Source organism: Eurytemora carolleeae, unplaced genomic scaffold, assembly GCF_000591075.1.
Source record: "Eurytemora carolleeae unplaced genomic scaffold, Eaff_2.0 scaffold598, whole genome shotgun sequence".
Taxonomy (NCBI): domain Eukaryota; kingdom Metazoa; phylum Arthropoda; class Copepoda; order Calanoida; family Temoridae; genus Eurytemora; species Eurytemora carolleeae.
Window position 1 is genome coordinate 95,472 of NW_019396493.1, and position 18,227 is coordinate 113,698.

Here is an 18,227-nt window from a genome sequence, read left to right on the forward strand (position 1 = left end):
TTTTGATGTTTCTATTTCATTTTTAATTGTAAAATTATCAGTTTCTATATTTAGACAAAAAACGTTTTTCCAGTCTGCAAGTCGCCTTCCTGCTCAACAGAGGGAGGAGGAATATAATAAGATAAAGAAGGATTATAACAAGGTAAACATAGATGGAGTGGAAAATTGTTCAATATATAGATAGGTAGGTTGGTTGGTTGGTTGGTTGGTTGGTTGGTTGGTTGGTTGGTTGGTTGGGCGATGTCGATGTTTTAGTGAACATTTAAATCAAAAGAGAAATTTCAAGATTTGTTTTGGTAAAACGCTCCCTAATCATATATTGGATTGATCTCTCAATGAAACAAACAAATATGAATTAATTATATAATATCTAAAGGAATTCTCGATTGAAAAGTGACTCCATTAAACAGTATTATAATAGATTTATATTTTCATATTGTAATGCTTTCGTCATTATTGATCTGAAATTGGTAACTTGGCAGTTTTCTTGCTTGTCTATCGAGATAGTTAGACAGCAAGTGTTTTATGGGCAGTTTATCCTTCGCGGTAGATCTAGTTATTAAAAAATATTTGTTCGTATTTTACATAGAGACGTTTTAATTATTATTTAACTTATTTAATGTAGGTGATTGATGAGTCGAATGAGAAGCTTCATATTGCCGAGGATTGTTACGGGTAAATTAATAATTTCATTTTAGTCTTTTCTTACGTCTTTTGTATAGGCTGGTTGATCGATATCTACGTATTTATGTTTAGTCTGGTAGATCGATATCTATCTGGTTGATCGATATCTACGTATTTATGTTTAGTCTGGTTGATCGATATCTACGTATTTATGTTTAGCCTGATTGATCGATATCTACGTATTTATGTTTAGTCTGGTTGATCGATATCTACGTATTTATGTTTAGTCTGGTTGATCGAAATCCACGTATTTATGTTTAGTCTGGTTGATCGATATCTAAGTATTTATGTTTAGTCTGGTTGATCGATATCTAAGTATTTATGTTTAGTCTGGTTGATCGATATCTACGGAAGCTGGATCAAGAATTGCACAAGTTCCAGCTGGAACTGGAGGCAGATAACAGGGATAAATAATATCAATAGAAAAACAAATCCTTCAAATTTCGAAATAGAACAATTTTCACAGATTTCAAGCACTTATGCCTCTCGGAAAAATGCATTTTATCCGTTTAGTTACATTTTGTGTTTTTTTTCTCTTCTCAATAAAATATGGTAGTCGAGAGATTCATGGTTTATTTTGTTCGTCTGTTATTTTGTTATTATTTGCATTTATTTTTCTAAATGAAATGAGATACGGAAAGCTTACGAACATCTTTATTTTTGTTGTTGTTATTTTTTGCAAATAATTTTTCTAAATAAATGGGGGAGCTGGGAGATACGGAATAATTATCTTCATCTTAATGTCTCTTGTTGTTACTGATATTATTAACACGCTTTTTTTCTAAATAAAACATCCTTGAAAACTTATAGATTGGAGAGGAGCGCCGATTCCTACTTCATCGAATATCGGGTTGTCTTTTAGTAATAGTAACAGTAAATGCAATGGGGGAACTGAGAGATACGGTAAAATTTTGAAAATCTTCACATTTTGTTGTTTTCGATATATCGATATCGATCTGGAAAAAATACAAACATTTTAATTTTCTTATTGTTATTGATATTATTTGGTTCAGAGGTATAACGGAGGTTCTGGAGAAGAGAAGTTTGGAGCTAGATGCTCCCTCAACCAGGTAATTTTGTGGTTTAAAAGGACTTTTCGGATATTTTAGTACCTTCAAATTATTTAGATTATGGATTTTTAAATGTCAAGATCATCTGTTTTTTTAGGGGTTATTGCATATTTTTTCTATAAATTCAATTCTCCCGGCTCTTCCCCCCTCCCCTATGTTGAAAATCATTTTTGAGTTTTATTTGCTAAATTAGTAAAATAAAGGATCTTAAGGGGCAAAAAAATGTTAGTAGTTAAAAATTATGAAAAAGGATAAAAAAACCTTTTCATGTCCAATTTTTCATTCCCCCCCCCCCATATCTGAGAAAATATTTCTTAAAAATAAACACCTCTGGGATATTGTGTTATTCATTATCATACATGAAATGAAAATATCTTTAGGCCGTCCATGTTTATGAAGGAGAATAGGGTTCCTAAACGGCCGAAGCATACAACTATAGCGCACTCCGTGGATAAATTCCCTCGTAGAGAAGATACTCTGGTATCACAACCCTCCACATTCCCTCTAGGTATTTACTCCAGGCTAATAATATTATTATTATTTCTCTTTCTTTCAATTCATTTTTAAAGATTTTGTATTATTGATTATTTGAATTGATGATCAATTGATTAATGATTGATTGGTTTAATGAGTGATTAGTGAATTGATTAATTGATGAAATGATTGTGTAAGATGTAATGATTGATTGGTTTAATAAGTGATTAGTGACTTGATAAATTGATGAAATGATTGTGTAAGATGTTATGATTGGTTGATATGATAATAGTTTGATGTAATGATCGTTCGATGTAATGATTGATTGATGTAATGATTGATTGATGTAATGATTGATTTAATGATTTTTTGATCTAATGATAGATTGGTGTAATGGTTGATTGATGTAACAATTGATTGATGTGATGATTGTTTGATTTAATGATAGATTGATCTATTGATTGATTGATGTAATAATTTTTGATGCAATGATTGTTTGATTTAATTGTTTGAAGTAAGATTGATTGGAGAAATAATTTTGTCAAGGATTGGATAATTTATTGATGAAATGATTGATTTTTGAATGCATTGATTGAGTGATAGATTTTGTTTCAGAGCAAATGGGAGCTGGAAGCTCTGCTATTGCAGCAGCTGCGAGCCAAGCTCTAGCTGCTACTCACTACAATGTTCCTGGGCGAAGGAGCAGCAGTTTAAAAGCTTCCTTTGAAGCAATTAGTCAGGGGATAGCTACCAGTCAGCTTAGTATAGGACAGGTATTATAATTTTTCCAGGGGGGAGGACATCCTTTCCATTTTCCAGGGAACATGTTTTTACTACTGCTGGGTGGGTTTATTTAATCTGTTGGGCGACAGAAGAAAAGGATAACTGCTTAATCCGGGGATTAACAACAATAAAGTTCTGACCTCAGGTTGTAATATTATAGGAGTTGGCCTCCGCTGCAACCTCCGCGCTTGCTGCAACATCCTCCGACATATCCTCAACTAAGAAACAGAAAATCAAACAGAAGTCAACTGGTAAAAATTCTTTTTATTCTCTTATGAGAGAAATAAGTTAAAACAAGTTTGTTTGCCTTTAAAATGATTTATAAATCAGTTCGCAAAGTTAAAAAAAATGTTTTGGAATGTGTTTGTGTAACTTGTAGTTTGACTGCACAATTAATTGGATTTAATTTCATTGGACTTTGTTCCACAGTTTTAATGGTTCCACCGTATGTTTGACCTAAGAGTGGGCCATTAGGAATTGTATAAAAAACAGAGCAAATAAGAATTCGTCAAAACACAATGAACTCATTTTCGGTGGGTAAAACTAGTATAGCAGTCTATTTAAATTCAATATAATTAGGCTTATGCCGAAATCGACAGTTTTGACATAATAAGGGGGGGGGGGGAATAGGCAAAGCAACTTATGGTCCAACCTAAACTCTGATATGCGAATAAGACTTGAAAATTGGGGTCAAAACTATGTTTCGGTTCAAATCTAGGTTCGGTGACGTTTGTTGTTCACCCACCGAAACTGAGGTTATTATGTATTACTGATTTTCTTGTATTCTTAGTTAGTACAAAATTCTCTAATGTCCTTACCTTACCTTGGTCTGACCTAAACTCATCTGAATCAGGATTGAACTGTATGCCCCTTGATGTTGTTGGAGGTTCCCTCCTGGAAGATGTTGACCCTCCTGGGCTAGTAGTTGACCCCAACAATCTGTCCGCTAACCTGAGTCTAGCCTCGCCCTCCCCCAGTATGACCCCTGTGACCCCCAGCGGTAGCCAGGGGTCAGATCAGGAGTGGAATTATGATCCAAACGAACCTAGATATTGTGTTTGTAATCAGGTAAACTCATTCATCCATCCTTTCATGCATTAATCTTTTCAACCATTCATTCATGCATTAATCTTTTCAACCATTCATTCATGTATTTATTTTTTTATATTTTTATTGTTTTTGTTTTTTATTATTTTTATTATCATTATTTTACTTACTGTTACTGTTATTGATTTTATTATTATTGTTATTGTTATTGTTATTGTTATTGTTACTTAGGTATCCTATGGAGATATGGTTGCGTGTGATAATGAGGATTGTCCGTATGAATGGTTTCACTATCCCTGTGTAGGGATTACTGCTCCACCGAAGGTACAATTGATGGACAAATAATTCTGAGTTTAAGGGATTCATTAGATTTGTATGTAAATACTGGATCAGTATTGAGACCCAGCTTCTAGATTTGTCCGTGAATTTAATTTGATTTAAATACAATGATAACCAAAAACCGTAGAATTAGAAGACGCTATGAAAGCAATACTGTAGTGCCTTTGATGACGTATCAAAGCAAATAGTAATTTACTATTAAGTAAAATCACTTATGAAGTAAAATGGGTTTGTTTACAATGCACAATTGCTTTGTCTTATGCTCATTGGACAATTTAAAGTCATAACTTTAGTTTAGACGTCAACTTACTATTCCAGAGATCAATTAAACTTTTATCTCTGCATAAACCATCTTGTAGTTTAGGCAGTATAAACTGCTGTAACAAAGAGGTTTCAAATTCATTGTAAAAAAAAGTTTTCGAAAATTATAATTTTATCGCTTTTTTTGTTAATTTTGATAGTGCATCGATGAAATTGATTTTATAAATTTTGTTTTGTTTCAGGGTAAATGGTACTGCGCCCCCTGTACTGCAAGTATGAAACGACGTGGAAGGAAAATTTAAAACATTTAAAAAATTGTAATAAATAAAAATTAGTTGTATTGTAATTATTGCCAACTTTTTATAATTTTTATCCAAATTCTAGCTGAATCATGTTGATTTCATCTATATTTAGTTGTAATAAAAAAGTATGAAATATCCCAAAAGCTTGATTTTGAAAATGGCGACGGTTTGTTTTTATGTTGAGTGTTTTCAGATCTAAAATGAAACGAACGCTTGGGTTCGGGAAGATCGGAATGAACCTCGGGAACCTGAAGCTGAACGAGAAGGAGGAAAAGGAGGAGGAGGAAAAGGAAAAGATTGATGAAGGAGGAGGAGGGTTTGGGAAAATTAATAATCTTCTCGCCAACAAAACCGAGGAAACGATCCAAACGTTATCGCCGAAAGATGGTTAGATTTAGATACTAAATTTTACGCTGTCTATTTGGGGTATAAAGTATGGCAAGTGAAGTGGGGATGAAAATTATTTGTTTTTGGTTTTTAATCCGCCGAACATTTTGTTTTAGAAATTTGTATTTATAAAATCATTACAAGTACCGATAAGACAAGAATAGATAACAACCTTAACCCTTTTTATTTCTCTTGAACACTCTCTTTAAAGTGAAGTATTTAGTCAGAGCTAGGAAAATATCAAGACGAGTGAGGCAATTTCTTCAAAACTATTCTTCATGTATTTTCATTAATAAGCGTCATTTTTGCTTTATGACAAATTTATTTGCGAAATCCATCACCAGCATCTCCCAGTTGTATCGGTGCATACCTAGCAAGCGCTAGCCACAGTGCTCGGCCCCTCAAGTAGACTACGGCATCTTAAAAAGACTAATCTAATCCATATCAATAGGATGGGCGCTGGGCGGGATCATTTTCATAATCGTAAAGCTAACACTAGAAGTTCAAAGATGTTAAATTGATAGGAAAAGTTTAAATTATCTTTGAGAAAAGATTAATTCTTCTGGTAACATGGTTGTTCATATATTCATGCTAAACGGGGTTCCCACGCCTGTAAACATTTCAAATGATTGAACTTTTTAACATTTATTTGGCCAAACCGGTTTTGACAAAACCACTTTTTTCAAATTTTCAGAATTGGGGTCAGTCAACACAAGAAATAGAAATAAAGGAAGAAGGAGAGAAACATTGACAAGTATAATAATAAAATTAGAATTTTTCTGTATTAATTGTCTCCAAATTACCCAAATAATAAAATTTTGAAATATGTAAATAATAAATTAGAATTGTTTTTAAAAAAATGGCCGACCCTAAGGCGAAAATGTATTTCGTCTCACCTGACAACTACAGGTTCACCCTCAAAGGATTTTACTTTAGAGACGAACCTACGGAGTTTATTATACTTTAGAGACGAACCTACGGAGTTTATTTATTCGAGTTTCTTGCACTCAGGGTTCCCTTGCTGTACATTTGTTCCTTTCTTTGCCATATCTTCTAAATAATAGAGCTTTTCGCTCATATATATATAATATTTATATCTTAGCTTCAGCTGACCAAACTGGATGACATTTTTTGAGGGAACCCATTGGTAACGTAGGCTAAAAAATCCTTTTTTTTAACTTCAAGCTTTATGAGTGTTTTTACAATCGGTCACTTCAGCCAGTTATTAAGTATTACTTTAAAAAGACCTAATTCAAGAAAGAAGTTCGAATACAACCTTCATATCGTAGCTGTTTAAGAGTTTTAAGTCGTCTTTAAATTCTTTTCCTAAGTGGGCTTTCAGTAATTGACTGCATTGAATAAGTGAATATAATGGTTTGGTTTGGTGTAGAATATCCCTGAGTACAAGGTGGAGAGCAGTGACGAGATGGCCAAGGTGATGGGGTTCCAAGGATTCGGAAACAAGAAAGCACAAACCTTTGACGTCGAGGTAGGGTCTTTTCTTTCAGGGGATTGTATGTCCGATTTGGAGTTTGCCATCGCCTATTAAAAATTGATAAAAAGTGCCCTTTAAGTCTTTATATCTAATAATCACTAATCATTGCATGAGAGAGATTTTACAGTGTATGAGCCGTTTTCTATAAATGAGTATCAGTATTTCAACGGAGTTTAGGAGCCGTTTTCTAGAAAAGAGCATCAATATTTCAACGGAGTTTAGGAGCCGTTTTCTAGAAATGTGTATCAATATTTCAACGGAGTTTAGGAGCCGTTTTCTAGAAAAGAGTATCAATATTTCAAAGGAGTTTATGATACGTTTTCTAGAAAAGAGTATCAATATTTAAACGGAGATTATGAGACGTTTTCTAGAAAAGAGTATCAATATTTAAACGGAGGTTTATAAGACGTTTTCTAGAAAAGAGTATCAATATTTCAACGGAGTTTATGAGGGGTTTTCTAGAAAAGAGTATCAATATTTCAACGGAGTTTATGAGGCGTTTCTAGAAAAGAGTATCAATATTTCAACGGAGGTTTATAAGACGTTTTCTAGAAAAGAGTATCAATATTTCAACGGAGTTTATGAGACGTTTTTTAGCAAAGAGTATCAATATTTAAACGGCGTTTATAAGACGTTTTCTAGAAAAGAGTATCAATATTTCAACGGAGTTTATAAGACGTTTTTTGAAGGGTATCAATATTTTAACGGAGTTTATGAGGCGTTTTCTAGAAAAGAGTATCAATATTTCAACGGAGTTTATAAGACGTTTTTTAGAAGAGTATCAATATTTCAACAGAGTTTATAAGACGTTTTCTAGGAAAGAGTATAAATATTTCAACGGAAAATCTAAGATTCATTTATTATTTATAGTTATTAAAAGGAATAAAGGGCACATTGTGAATCGCAGAGACAACTCATTTTAAGAAATTAGATGGGATCGAATGAGATTAGATGGGATTAGATGGGATGGGATTGTAATTTTTAAATGATTTGATTGAGTTATAAAGAAAATAGTTCAGTGAATTTTTTTATTTGAAATAAAATTTTCAGACTATGTTTGCGAGTGCAGCAAAAAGTGCCCAGGAAATGAATATTCTGAATAACCAGAGGTTAGAGGATCAGGGCAGAAAGGAATTAGGTGAAATATTTTTAATGGAACTTAAATAACGTAAGCTTAAACCTGATTTCTAACCGCATTTATTATCTATATAATAAATCTTCGCTCATGTATGTATATTTGTATATATATTTATATGTTGGCTGCAATTTCTAGGGAACCCATGGGTACCCTAAGGGTAACAAAGGCTGAAAAAATTTAAAATAAAATTATTCAAAATTTAAAAAAAATCTTCCACGGACAACGCACTTCAGCTAGTTATTTATATAATAAATCTCTTTGCTCATATACAATATACATACATATATATATTTGTATATCTGATAGGTAATACATAGGTAATAGATTATTTTTACATTTTATTGCTGGACAAATTGTTTCGTTTTTTAATCACTCTTAGGGAGCATGAGTTAGATTGAAAAATTATTTGTATATATATAGAACGACTGAACAAAATTGGCTGACATTTTTTTAGGACATCCATGGTACCTGTAACATGCTAAAAAAAAATTCACGAATCGATTTTTTTTAAAATTTGAATTTTTACTTGAAAGTTCATTTAGGAAAATCTTAATCTCAATATATCTTTTTTTTTAGATAGTGAATTCATCATTCCTACTATGAGGTAATAAAACTTTTTGTTTTTCTTCCTAAACATATATTTTTCCCTTTTTTAAAACTTTTTATAAAGATTCTGAATGCTTGGTAAAATTGGTAAATTTGGAATACAAAGCTAAATTAACAATTTTTCGAACTAAAAAAAAAATGAGAAAATTTAGCGTTGTTAAAACTTTGAATAATTTGTTATTTTATGTCAGTAACAAGCCGAGGAAAAGTATTGGAAGTGTGCAAGAGAAAGTTCGTGAAAGAGTGAGAGAAGAGAAAAAAGCGGAGAATGATAAAACCAAGAAGGAAGGATCAGATTCAGATTCAGATTCGGACAGTGACGAGGAATCAAAAGGTATTTCAGATGTTAACTAAAGTCTGAAAGGGACTGGGGACTTTTTGAAAATTACTTTCATTGTCTCTGCAGTACCGTTGTGAATCCGACATGCCACTCCATAAATGAAGGATCACTTAAACTCACGACGCCGGTAGATTAAGGCCGCCGATTGCAACTAATTGACTGGATAATCAAATGGCGCGTATTTGGGTCATGGGGCTCTTGGTTGGATTAAATTTTTATTTTTTTAATTATATTTATTGAAATCTTTAATGTTATCAAATGTTATTTGCCATTATTTTTTATTTGACTAGGACCCCTACCTCCGACCTCCAGTTCCAAAAGTACCCCCGAGGTGGAGGACGAGGATGAGGATGATGAAGAGGAGGAGGAGGTCAGCATGGTTGACAAGATCCCACGCTCCCACGATATTGATCTCAAGCACGGGATAAAACCGATCACAGCGCTGTGTCTGGATCCCTCTGGAGCCAGGGTTGTAAGGTAGCTCAGAGAACACAACTTAACTTAAAAGCGTTTTAAACTATTCACAACAGTTTCCATAGCAAACTTCCAAATAGTGCTTAGGATCCAAATCATTTGGACCCGGAACCGGATCTGGCTCCTGGATCCGCCCTGAAAAAATGTAATTGCGGATCCGGATCCATTGATTATTGAACAATTCTTCAATAATTACAAACATTTTGACAAAAATGAAACATGCTCAGAGCTCACTCTTTTTTTCTTATCTTTTTCCGCTTAATTTTATGCTGAAACTTAATGAATAGTTCAGATGTGAAAAAGTTTTTAATAATCTCTTATTAGAAACAATTTGAGTTTTGTATTTTGAATGCAAGCTTAACATTTTTATATCCAGTGGTGGAGTTGATTATGACCTGAAGTTGTGGGATTTTGCCGGGATGGATCCGAGTTTACGAAGCTTTAGGAAGATTCGTCCTTCCGAGTGTCATGTCCTTAATCATCTAGGTAATGAGCTTGGCCCTTTCAACTTTCCACTAGGACCTTAAGTGATATCTTTGGTACAACCTTGACCCCTTAATTGACCCTAAACTTGATCCTTTAAACTTTCATTGATCTTGACCAACGTTCCCTGATTGGACACAGAGGTATATTTATTCTTGAAAATCCTTTCCCTTCCTCCTTTTGTAAATAATTTTCAATTACGTTAGGGTTTTATTCGCTGATCAGGGGATAAAACTGAATTTTTGGTTAAACGAACAAAAACCAAAACTTGCCTTTTAGTTTCCAATCTTTTTTTCTCCCAGAGCTTATAAAATCATTTCCCCAAACGGGGGGGGGGGGGCGGATAATTCTTATAGATATATACCCCTGTTATCAAAATTAAATATCCTCTTACTATTGTGTCATTTACCTTGAGTGATTGATCAGTGCAGTTTTCGTTATGAACCTTACATTGATAATCAGAAAACTCTGGAATAAAAAGTCGACTTAAAATTTAAAAGTGTAATGAACACGAGGCACAGCAATTGTGCAGTGTAAACAGACCCATTTCACTTAATATTTGATTTTATTACTTAGTTATTTGCTTTGTAACAACATCTAATGCACTTCAGTATTGCTTTAATGTCGTCTTCCTATTCTAAAGTTTTCTTGTTATTACTGTACGAACCTTATATTGATACTGAAATTAAATTATCCTTGACCCTTATGAACCTTGACCTTAGATTGACTTTGACCCCAATTGATCTAATATTGACGCTGACTGTTTAGAGTACTCTACTACCGGGGATAAGATCCTGGTTGTGTCAGGGAACAGTCAACCCAAGGTTCTGGACAGGGACGGAGGGGAGGTCTTCACATGTGTCAAGGTAATCAAAACTTAATTTTTTTTGTGTTAAAATCTTTTTTCAAAACGGTAAAAAAATGGTAAAATGACAAAAAAATAATTATGAAGATAAGAAAAAAAATGAAATACCCAAAAAAGAATGAAATCAATTTTAAAAAATGCGATGCCATTAATAGAATAATAGAGAATCCATTTTTAATTATTCATACGTTCATGCATTTAATCTGCCTTATTTTACTAACAGAAGATTAACGAGAAATTTCTAATGTAGATTTATTATTCTAATCACTTTAACTCCTACTACACCCCTTTAGGGGTTCTTGGAGTAATCCAAAAACTAAAACTAAATTAAAACAAAAGTGTAAAAGTGTTTTTTAGATTTTAGAATTGGATTAACCTTTAAAATTGTTCTGTATTTTATACAATGTTTAATAAATGAATTGTACACTGTGATCAATTACTTTTCTTGTGCAGGGTGATCAGTATGTGCTTGATCAATCCAGGAACAAGGGACATACAGCTCAGGGAAACTCTGGAGCTTGGCACCCCAAGGTTGGAACACATTTCTACTTGATTATTAGTAAAGATTAATCAATTTTTCTGCGCCTTTTTAGTCGGTCATGTTTTATTATTTGTATTTTTGGTCACTAACCACAGAACATTGATTATATTATTATATAAATCTATATTTGGCTCTAATGCAAGTTTGTTGGGTGGATAGTGAACTTCCTAACAGCATGATTTGATTTGATTTAACAGTAAAAAGATAAAAAATGTCAGGTTTTCGCATTTAGAATAAAATTAATTAGATTTCAGAAAATCGGGAAATTCGATTTTATTTATCGTCTTTAAATTCTTTTGTTTTTGGAACTTCTTATTGAATGTTATTAATTAGATCAGGAGTGAGTTTATGACGTGTGCCAACGACGCCACGGTGCGTCTCTGGATGGTCGAAGACAACGGACGGAAATCTAAACAGGCAAAGAATCATTTGAAGAGTAACTTTTAAAAATGTCAACATTTGACTTTAAATATTCATTTATGTCGCAGAAATCATTTGTTATATCAATGAATCATTCAAATTTTTTTATGTCTGGTAGTATAATGCTCAATAATGTAAACACTTGAAATTGGATTTTTAATCATAACTTTCAGTCAAGTTGAAATTTATTAGAAATTACTCTCAAATTGGTTCAGCTACAAATTCAGGGGCGTATTCAGGAATTTGTCCAGGGGGGGCTTAAATTTTTTTCTTTCCAGGGGGGGCTCAGCACCCGTTGGGGCATGAAAACCCCCTGAAATCAATAAATTTCACTGGTCCAGGGGAGGGCTTAGGCCAATACCCCCCCCCCCCTGAATACGCCTCTGGCTACAATTTAAATTTAAATTTTGTTTCTAACTTGCCAAAGTTCCAGGCTTTTAAAATATAATTAATTCTGCAATGAAGAGATGATTATTGGTTAGGTGCTCTGATCTAAATATAAATTGGACTAAAAGCAATGATATATATTATATATTTGTTGTAGGTTATAAAGTGTAGAAACAAGAAGACTGGATTACGAGCAAATCCTACTGCATGCACCTACAGTAGGGATGGACTTCTAGGTATGTACCGTGTACGACATGCAACAACAACAGCAGTAGCAGTACCTTCTTTATAGTTGTGCTGAAGCGTCAATTACTCTTTTTGCCTTCAGATCTCTTACTGAAGAAGTCAGTTAGATTGTTTTTACCGCAGCACTGGGTCGCTTTAATATTTTTCTTAATTCTTGTATTCTTCACTTTATTTTACTGCCATAGCTGCATAGCCCTGTATTTGGGTCANCCCTCCGAATGGCTAATATGAATAATAACTTTCTAATGATAGCTGATAAACCAATTTCTTTTTCTCATTAATTTTCTGGAAGCCTGTACTTCTGCTTATCAAGTATATAATAGCTTATTGTTCTAGTGTGCGGAGTGTGTATCGACGGCTCTATAAAGATGTGGGATCATAGGAAAAATTTTATAAATGTGGCGTTAGAAATGCAGGTTAGGATTTGGATTTAATAGCTTGCAGCAAACTCATGACGTAATTCAAAGTAGCTCTCCATTAAAAAAAAGAAAATAATGTGTCATGTCCGATTCACAACTCTAACATTAAAACATCAACGTTGAGGAAGATATCGTCGGTTTCTATCTGAAAATCTGTTGAACTTTTACTTTTTTTTTAATTGTGCCAGCAGCATAAATCCGCAAACCATATGTTTAAGAAACCATGAATTGTAAACAAAGGCCGGGTTAGTTTACCAACTGTTCTTTATTTATCTTAAAACAATACCTTAGTGGTTCTATTAAGTTATAGTAAGATGGACACGAACCCTATACCTCTCACCTTTAGTATATAGACCCAGGCTTTTTAACATTATGTCAGTTTTCATTATCCACACACGTAACCACACAATTTACATACAAGAAATTAACAAAGATTTGATTAATTGATTTATTGATCATTCAAAATTTAATTTCAGCGTGAAGAACTGAACGATTTATAATTCTATATTATTATTACTAATTATAAACAAAATATTTATCATACAGGATGCTCATCAGACCGGAAGTGAAATAACCTGTGTACAGTTTGGATATGATAACAGGATGGTGGCAACAAGGTTTATAAAATATTATTTTGGTTAAAAGAAGAGATGAGGAATGTTTAAAAGCGTCAATGGGGTTTTCATGATTCATTGGTGCTGTACGAAGTTTCCCAATCACAATTTTAGTCCAATTGATCCAGGTGTTCTTGAGTTACGATCAGATAGATCAGATTAAAAAGGGATTACTACTTTATATATAGGAGTTTAGGAGCCGTTTTCTAGAAAAGAGTATCAATATTTCAAAGGAGTTTATGATACGTTTTCTAGAAAAGAGTATCAATATTTAAACGGAGATTATGAGACGTTTTCTAGAAAAGAGTATCAATATTTAAACGGAGGTTTATAAGACGTTTTCTAGAAAAGAGTATCAATATTTCAACGGAGTTTATGAGGGGTTTTCTAGAAAAGAGTATCAATATTTCAACGGAGTTTATGAGGCGTTTCTAGAAAAGAGTATCAATATTTCAACGGAGGTTTATAAGACGTTTTCTAGAAAAGAGTATCAATATTTCAACGGAGTTTATGAGACGTTTTTTAGCAAAGAGTATCAATATTTAAACGGCGTTTATAAGACGTTTTCTAGAAAAGAGTATCAATATTTCAACGGAGTTTATAAGACGTTTTTTGAAGGGTATCAATATTTTAACGGAGTTTATGAGGCGTTTTCTAGAAAAGAGTATCAATATTTCAACGGAGTTTATAAGACGTTTTTTAGAAGAGTATCAATATTTCAACAGAGTTTATAAGACGTTTTCTAGGAAAGAGTATAAATATTTCAACGGAAAATCTAAGATTCATTTATTATTTATAGTTATTAAAAGGAATAAAGGGCACATTGTGAATCGCAGAGACAACTCATTTTAAGAAATTAGATGGGATCGAATGAGATTAGATGGGATTAGATGGGATGGGATTGTAATTTTTAAATGATTTGATTGAGTTATAAAGAAAATAGTTCAGTGAATTTTTTTATTTGAAATAAAATTTTCAGACTATGTTTGCGAGTGCAGCAAAAAGTGCCCAGGAAATGAATATTCTGAATAACCAGAGGTTAGAGGATCAGGGCAGAAAGGAATTAGGTGAAATATTTTTAATGGAACTTAAATAACGTAAGCTTAAACCTGATTTCTAACCGCATTTATTATCTATATAATAAATCTTCGCTCATGTATGTATATTTGTATATATATTTATATGTTGGCTGCAATTTCTAGGGAACCCATGGGTACCCTAAGGGTAACAAAGGCTGAAAAAATTTAAAATAAAATTATTCAAAATTTAAAAAAAATCTTCCACGGACAACGCACTTCAGCTAGTTATTTATATAATAAATCTCTTTGCTCATATACAATATACATACATATATATATTTGTATATCTGATAGGTAATACATAGGTAATAGATTATTTTTACATTTTATTGCTGGACAAATTGTTTCGTTTTTTAATCACTCTTAGGGAGCATGAGTTAGATTGAAAAATTATTTGTATATATAGGTTGTTCAGTAGATATTCACAATTCTATAAATATTTAGGGTTGTTCAGTAGATATTCACAATTCTATAAATATTTAGGATTATTTCACAATTCTCGAAATATTTAGGGTTGTTCAGTAGATTTTCACAATTCTATAAATAGTTAGGATTGTTCAGTAGATTTTCCCAATTCTATAAACATTTTGGGTTGTTCAATAGATTTTCACAATTTTATGAATATTTAGGGTTGTTCAGTAGATTTTCACAATTCTATAAATATTTAGGGTTGTTCAATAGATTTTCACAATTTTAAAAATATTCAGGGTTGTTCAGTAGAGTTTCACAATTTTATAAATATTCAGGGTTGTTCAGTAGATTTTCACAATTCTATAAATATTTAGGGTTGTTTTCACAATTTTCACAATTTTATAAATATTCAGGGTTGTTTAGTAGAGTTTCACAATTTTATAAATATTCAGGGTTGTTCAGTAGATTTTCACAAACTGAATGCTGTTTCTCTCCTGATGATAGAATGATCTTAACAGGTATTTTTTTCTCTTAAAATATATTGTTTATCTTTAAACTTTTGATAATTAAAAAAATATACAAAGTTGAAAATTATTGGATATTTTTATTTTAAAACATGAAAATAAAAAATGAACAATTAGAACTCGGGTTTTACACTTTGAATACAAATAGTTAAAACTCTATGCGAGTGGTATCATGTATGTATATAAGTTAAAATTCCCTTTCTTAATGTTTTCTTTTTTTTCCGCTGAAGAAATCATTAAATATTATTTTTCTCTTGAATTTAAATGATTTCCTATTTTAGTATTTATTTCCATATTTCCGAGTTTAGGAACGTCTATGGATAAGGGTGAGAGCTCTGGCAAGCTTGTATTCCTGGAGAAAGATACTTTCAAGAAAGCATTTGAGATGGAGGTCGGGAACAGTCACGTGATCAAGGCGAGCTGGCATCCTAAACTAAACCAGATACTGGTCGGGTCAGGAGACGGGATAGTCAGGTAGTTTTTATCTCAATTGACCGACGTAGATCAAATATTCAAAGTCCGTAATATAAAATGTTTACACCATCAGATTACACCATAGAGATCAGAACATTAGAGTTTGAAACTTTGAGGAGAGTTATCCGTTTCTTTATTAATGTAATAACTTACTTCTAACAGCCCTTTTTCATTCTCGATTATTTTTCAACTTTTTCTCTTGGGGGACCTCTTCAGATTTCATTTCACTTCTCTCATTATGCTTTTTAATGTATTTTTGGTCTTTCGGTCGGTTCCAAGTATCGTACAAATTACATGGATTTGGTGGTCTCTATTTTTTACATTTTCCAATGTTTAGAGTATTCTATGACCCCGAGAAATCATTCCGTGGAGCCAAGTTGTGTATGGTGAAGAAGAGAACTGAGGCTAAACAGATCAACTACTTTGCCAACCAGAGGATCATCACCCCATACGCTCTCCCACTCTTCAAGGTCTGCAAGTCATTCGAGTGAAGTCATTTATTATTTAAGGCTTTCAAGTCATTTCTAAACTTGTTAAGTCATTAATAAGCTAATCAAGTCACTGATATGTTTGTAATGTCATTTATAAACTTATAAGTCATTTTTAAACTATTTTCCTTTTTAATTCTAATTTTGATCAAATTTTTGTCATGAATTATATTTAGGAAGGAACAGAGAGACAGAAATCCACCTACAGACAGCTTGTAAAAGATAGAAAGGTAAATATTACATGTTTAATGATTATTTTGTTCACTATTACATTACTTACAAAAGTTTCCAAAATAATATGGAATACAAGGATGACTTCAAAACAAAAATATAAAAAAGGCATTATACTTAAAATCTGAAAGAAAAAAAGATTACTAGAAAGAGAGAGTTCTTCATCAGCAGTAAAGATTAAAAAATATAAAATTAAACCATTTTTTCAGGATCCATTGAAATCCCGGAATCCTGATCCCCCTCAGCTGATCAAGGGCACAGGAGGTAAAACCGCCCAGGGAGGATCAACTCTACACTCCTTTATGGCTAAACAGATCGCCGTGAAAAACAAGGACGATCATATCGATCCCAGAGAGAGAATTCTCAGACACGCTAAGGTTAGTTTCAGGGAAAAAAAATAAATGGTTTTTAGTCAACATTTTGTGTTAAAAGTACCAAAAGGGTTGTCACCCTTGTCAACTAGTTGATATCTAATATTTAAATTTTTCCAGAAATTATCAAAAACATATACCCTGCCTGGATAGTCTAGGAAACCATTTGTAAATTCTGAAATTTGACATGAAAACGGCAATTTGGTTTTCTGAGATGTTTTTAATTTTTCTTTTGTCTAAGGGAAAAATTCAAAAATTTGAAATTGTGTTTTTAAAGCCTCAACATAATATACGTTTTTTTGCCTAAACCCAGAAACCGGAAAGTACGTTGAACTACAATTTACTACTGGAGACTAAGGCCATTGCTACAACTTGGGCTTTGATTTGAATGAATCGGACTATTTAAAAAATGTTCCAAGATATGAGTGTCTGCTTGGATATTGGATATTTATGTTCAGGACTCTGAGGAAAATCCGTATTGGATTGCACCGGCATACAAGAAGACACAGCCTGTACCTATATTCAGGTTGACTTTTTTTACAACAAAATGGAAGAGAACCCACCCAGGGTTGCAAACTACCTGGAATAAAAAGATAACAACTTGATATTAAAAAAACACCCTAAAAACACCCATTCTACTTATATTTCTGCTTACATTTGGAATTACACTGATTTTTTCTGTGATAACTTTCGGATTCATAATTTTCTTTTTTAAAATCTAAAAATAAGAAGAAAAATACCAAAAAGGTTAGAAACTCCAGAGTGGACAACCCTGGAACCTCCAATGCAACGTTTTAATTTTGGGGGTCCCATGTTTTTGATAACTTTCCGGCGCCCTGTAAGGGGGGTGGATATACAGAAACACGACATTTCACCGCAAAAGCTGAAAAGGTGATCTTCAAATTTAAATCATTACTTTTATATCTATAGACGTAATAATAGGTTTACGATGCCAAAAATAAGAAAAGTTGACGGGGGTTAGTAAAATATTCGCACACATATTATGGATCCTAACTAAACAATATTCCATGGGTTAGAGTTTGGCCGAGGTGTAAGGCCCCCCCCCCCCTCCTTCCCATTCACACCCGAACATGATTGCGCCTAGATTATACATTACATCCGCTTTAATAAATTAATTCTATATTTTCCAGATCTACGACTGAGGATGAGCCTCCAGAAAAACTGACAAAACGTGAAACATTCGGTTGAACCTTAATCCGTATTATTTTGAATAAAGTATTGAAGTTACATTTTGTTTCAATTCAAAGAGCTGC

General features: G+C 32.8%; 2 protein-coding genes across 3 annotated transcripts in view; both read left to right on the plus strand.

The window, feature by feature from the left end:
- The window catches only part of LOC111704312 (inhibitor of growth protein 3), a 24,286-nt gene extending 19,132 nt beyond the window's left edge, over positions 1–5,154 (plus strand). The window contains exons 5-14 of one of the 2 annotated variants that reach the window (XM_023476525.1): positions 55–142; positions 626–675; positions 1,014–1,088; positions 1,698–1,754; positions 2,135–2,262; positions 2,832–3,001; positions 3,172–3,262; positions 3,865–4,079; positions 4,290–4,382; positions 4,901–5,154. In XM_023476525.1, the coding sequence (XP_023332293.1) occupies positions 55–142; positions 626–675; positions 1,014–1,088; positions 1,698–1,754; positions 2,135–2,262; positions 2,832–3,001; positions 3,172–3,262; positions 3,865–4,079; positions 4,290–4,382; positions 4,901–4,960 (1,027 nt within the window). In that variant the 3' untranslated portion in view covers positions 4,961–5,154. The remainder of the gene's footprint in view (positions 1–54; positions 143–625; positions 676–1,013; positions 1,089–1,697; positions 1,755–2,134; positions 2,263–2,831; positions 3,002–3,171; positions 3,263–3,864; positions 4,080–4,289; positions 4,383–4,900) is intronic. The other variant, XM_023476527.1, reaches the window with a different exon arrangement.
- Positions 5,137–18,201, plus strand: LOC111704292 (WD repeat-containing protein 70). Its single transcript, XM_023476501.1, has 21 exons — positions 5,137–5,316; positions 6,738–6,836; positions 7,893–7,980; positions 8,557–8,584; positions 8,778–8,920; positions 9,217–9,403; positions 9,777–9,886; positions 10,652–10,749; positions 11,202–11,279; positions 11,623–11,706; positions 12,254–12,332; positions 12,679–12,758; positions 13,308–13,400; positions 14,355–14,442; positions 15,279–15,383; positions 15,698–15,863; positions 16,201–16,333; positions 16,528–16,581; positions 16,792–16,959; positions 17,412–17,479; positions 18,105–18,201. Exons 1-21 carry the CDS (start codon positions 5,137–5,139, stop codon positions 18,160–18,162), a joined length of 2,187 nt encoding a protein of 728 aa, XP_023332269.1. The 3' UTR covers positions 18,163–18,201.
- Positions 18,202–18,227: the final 26 nt, after the last annotated feature.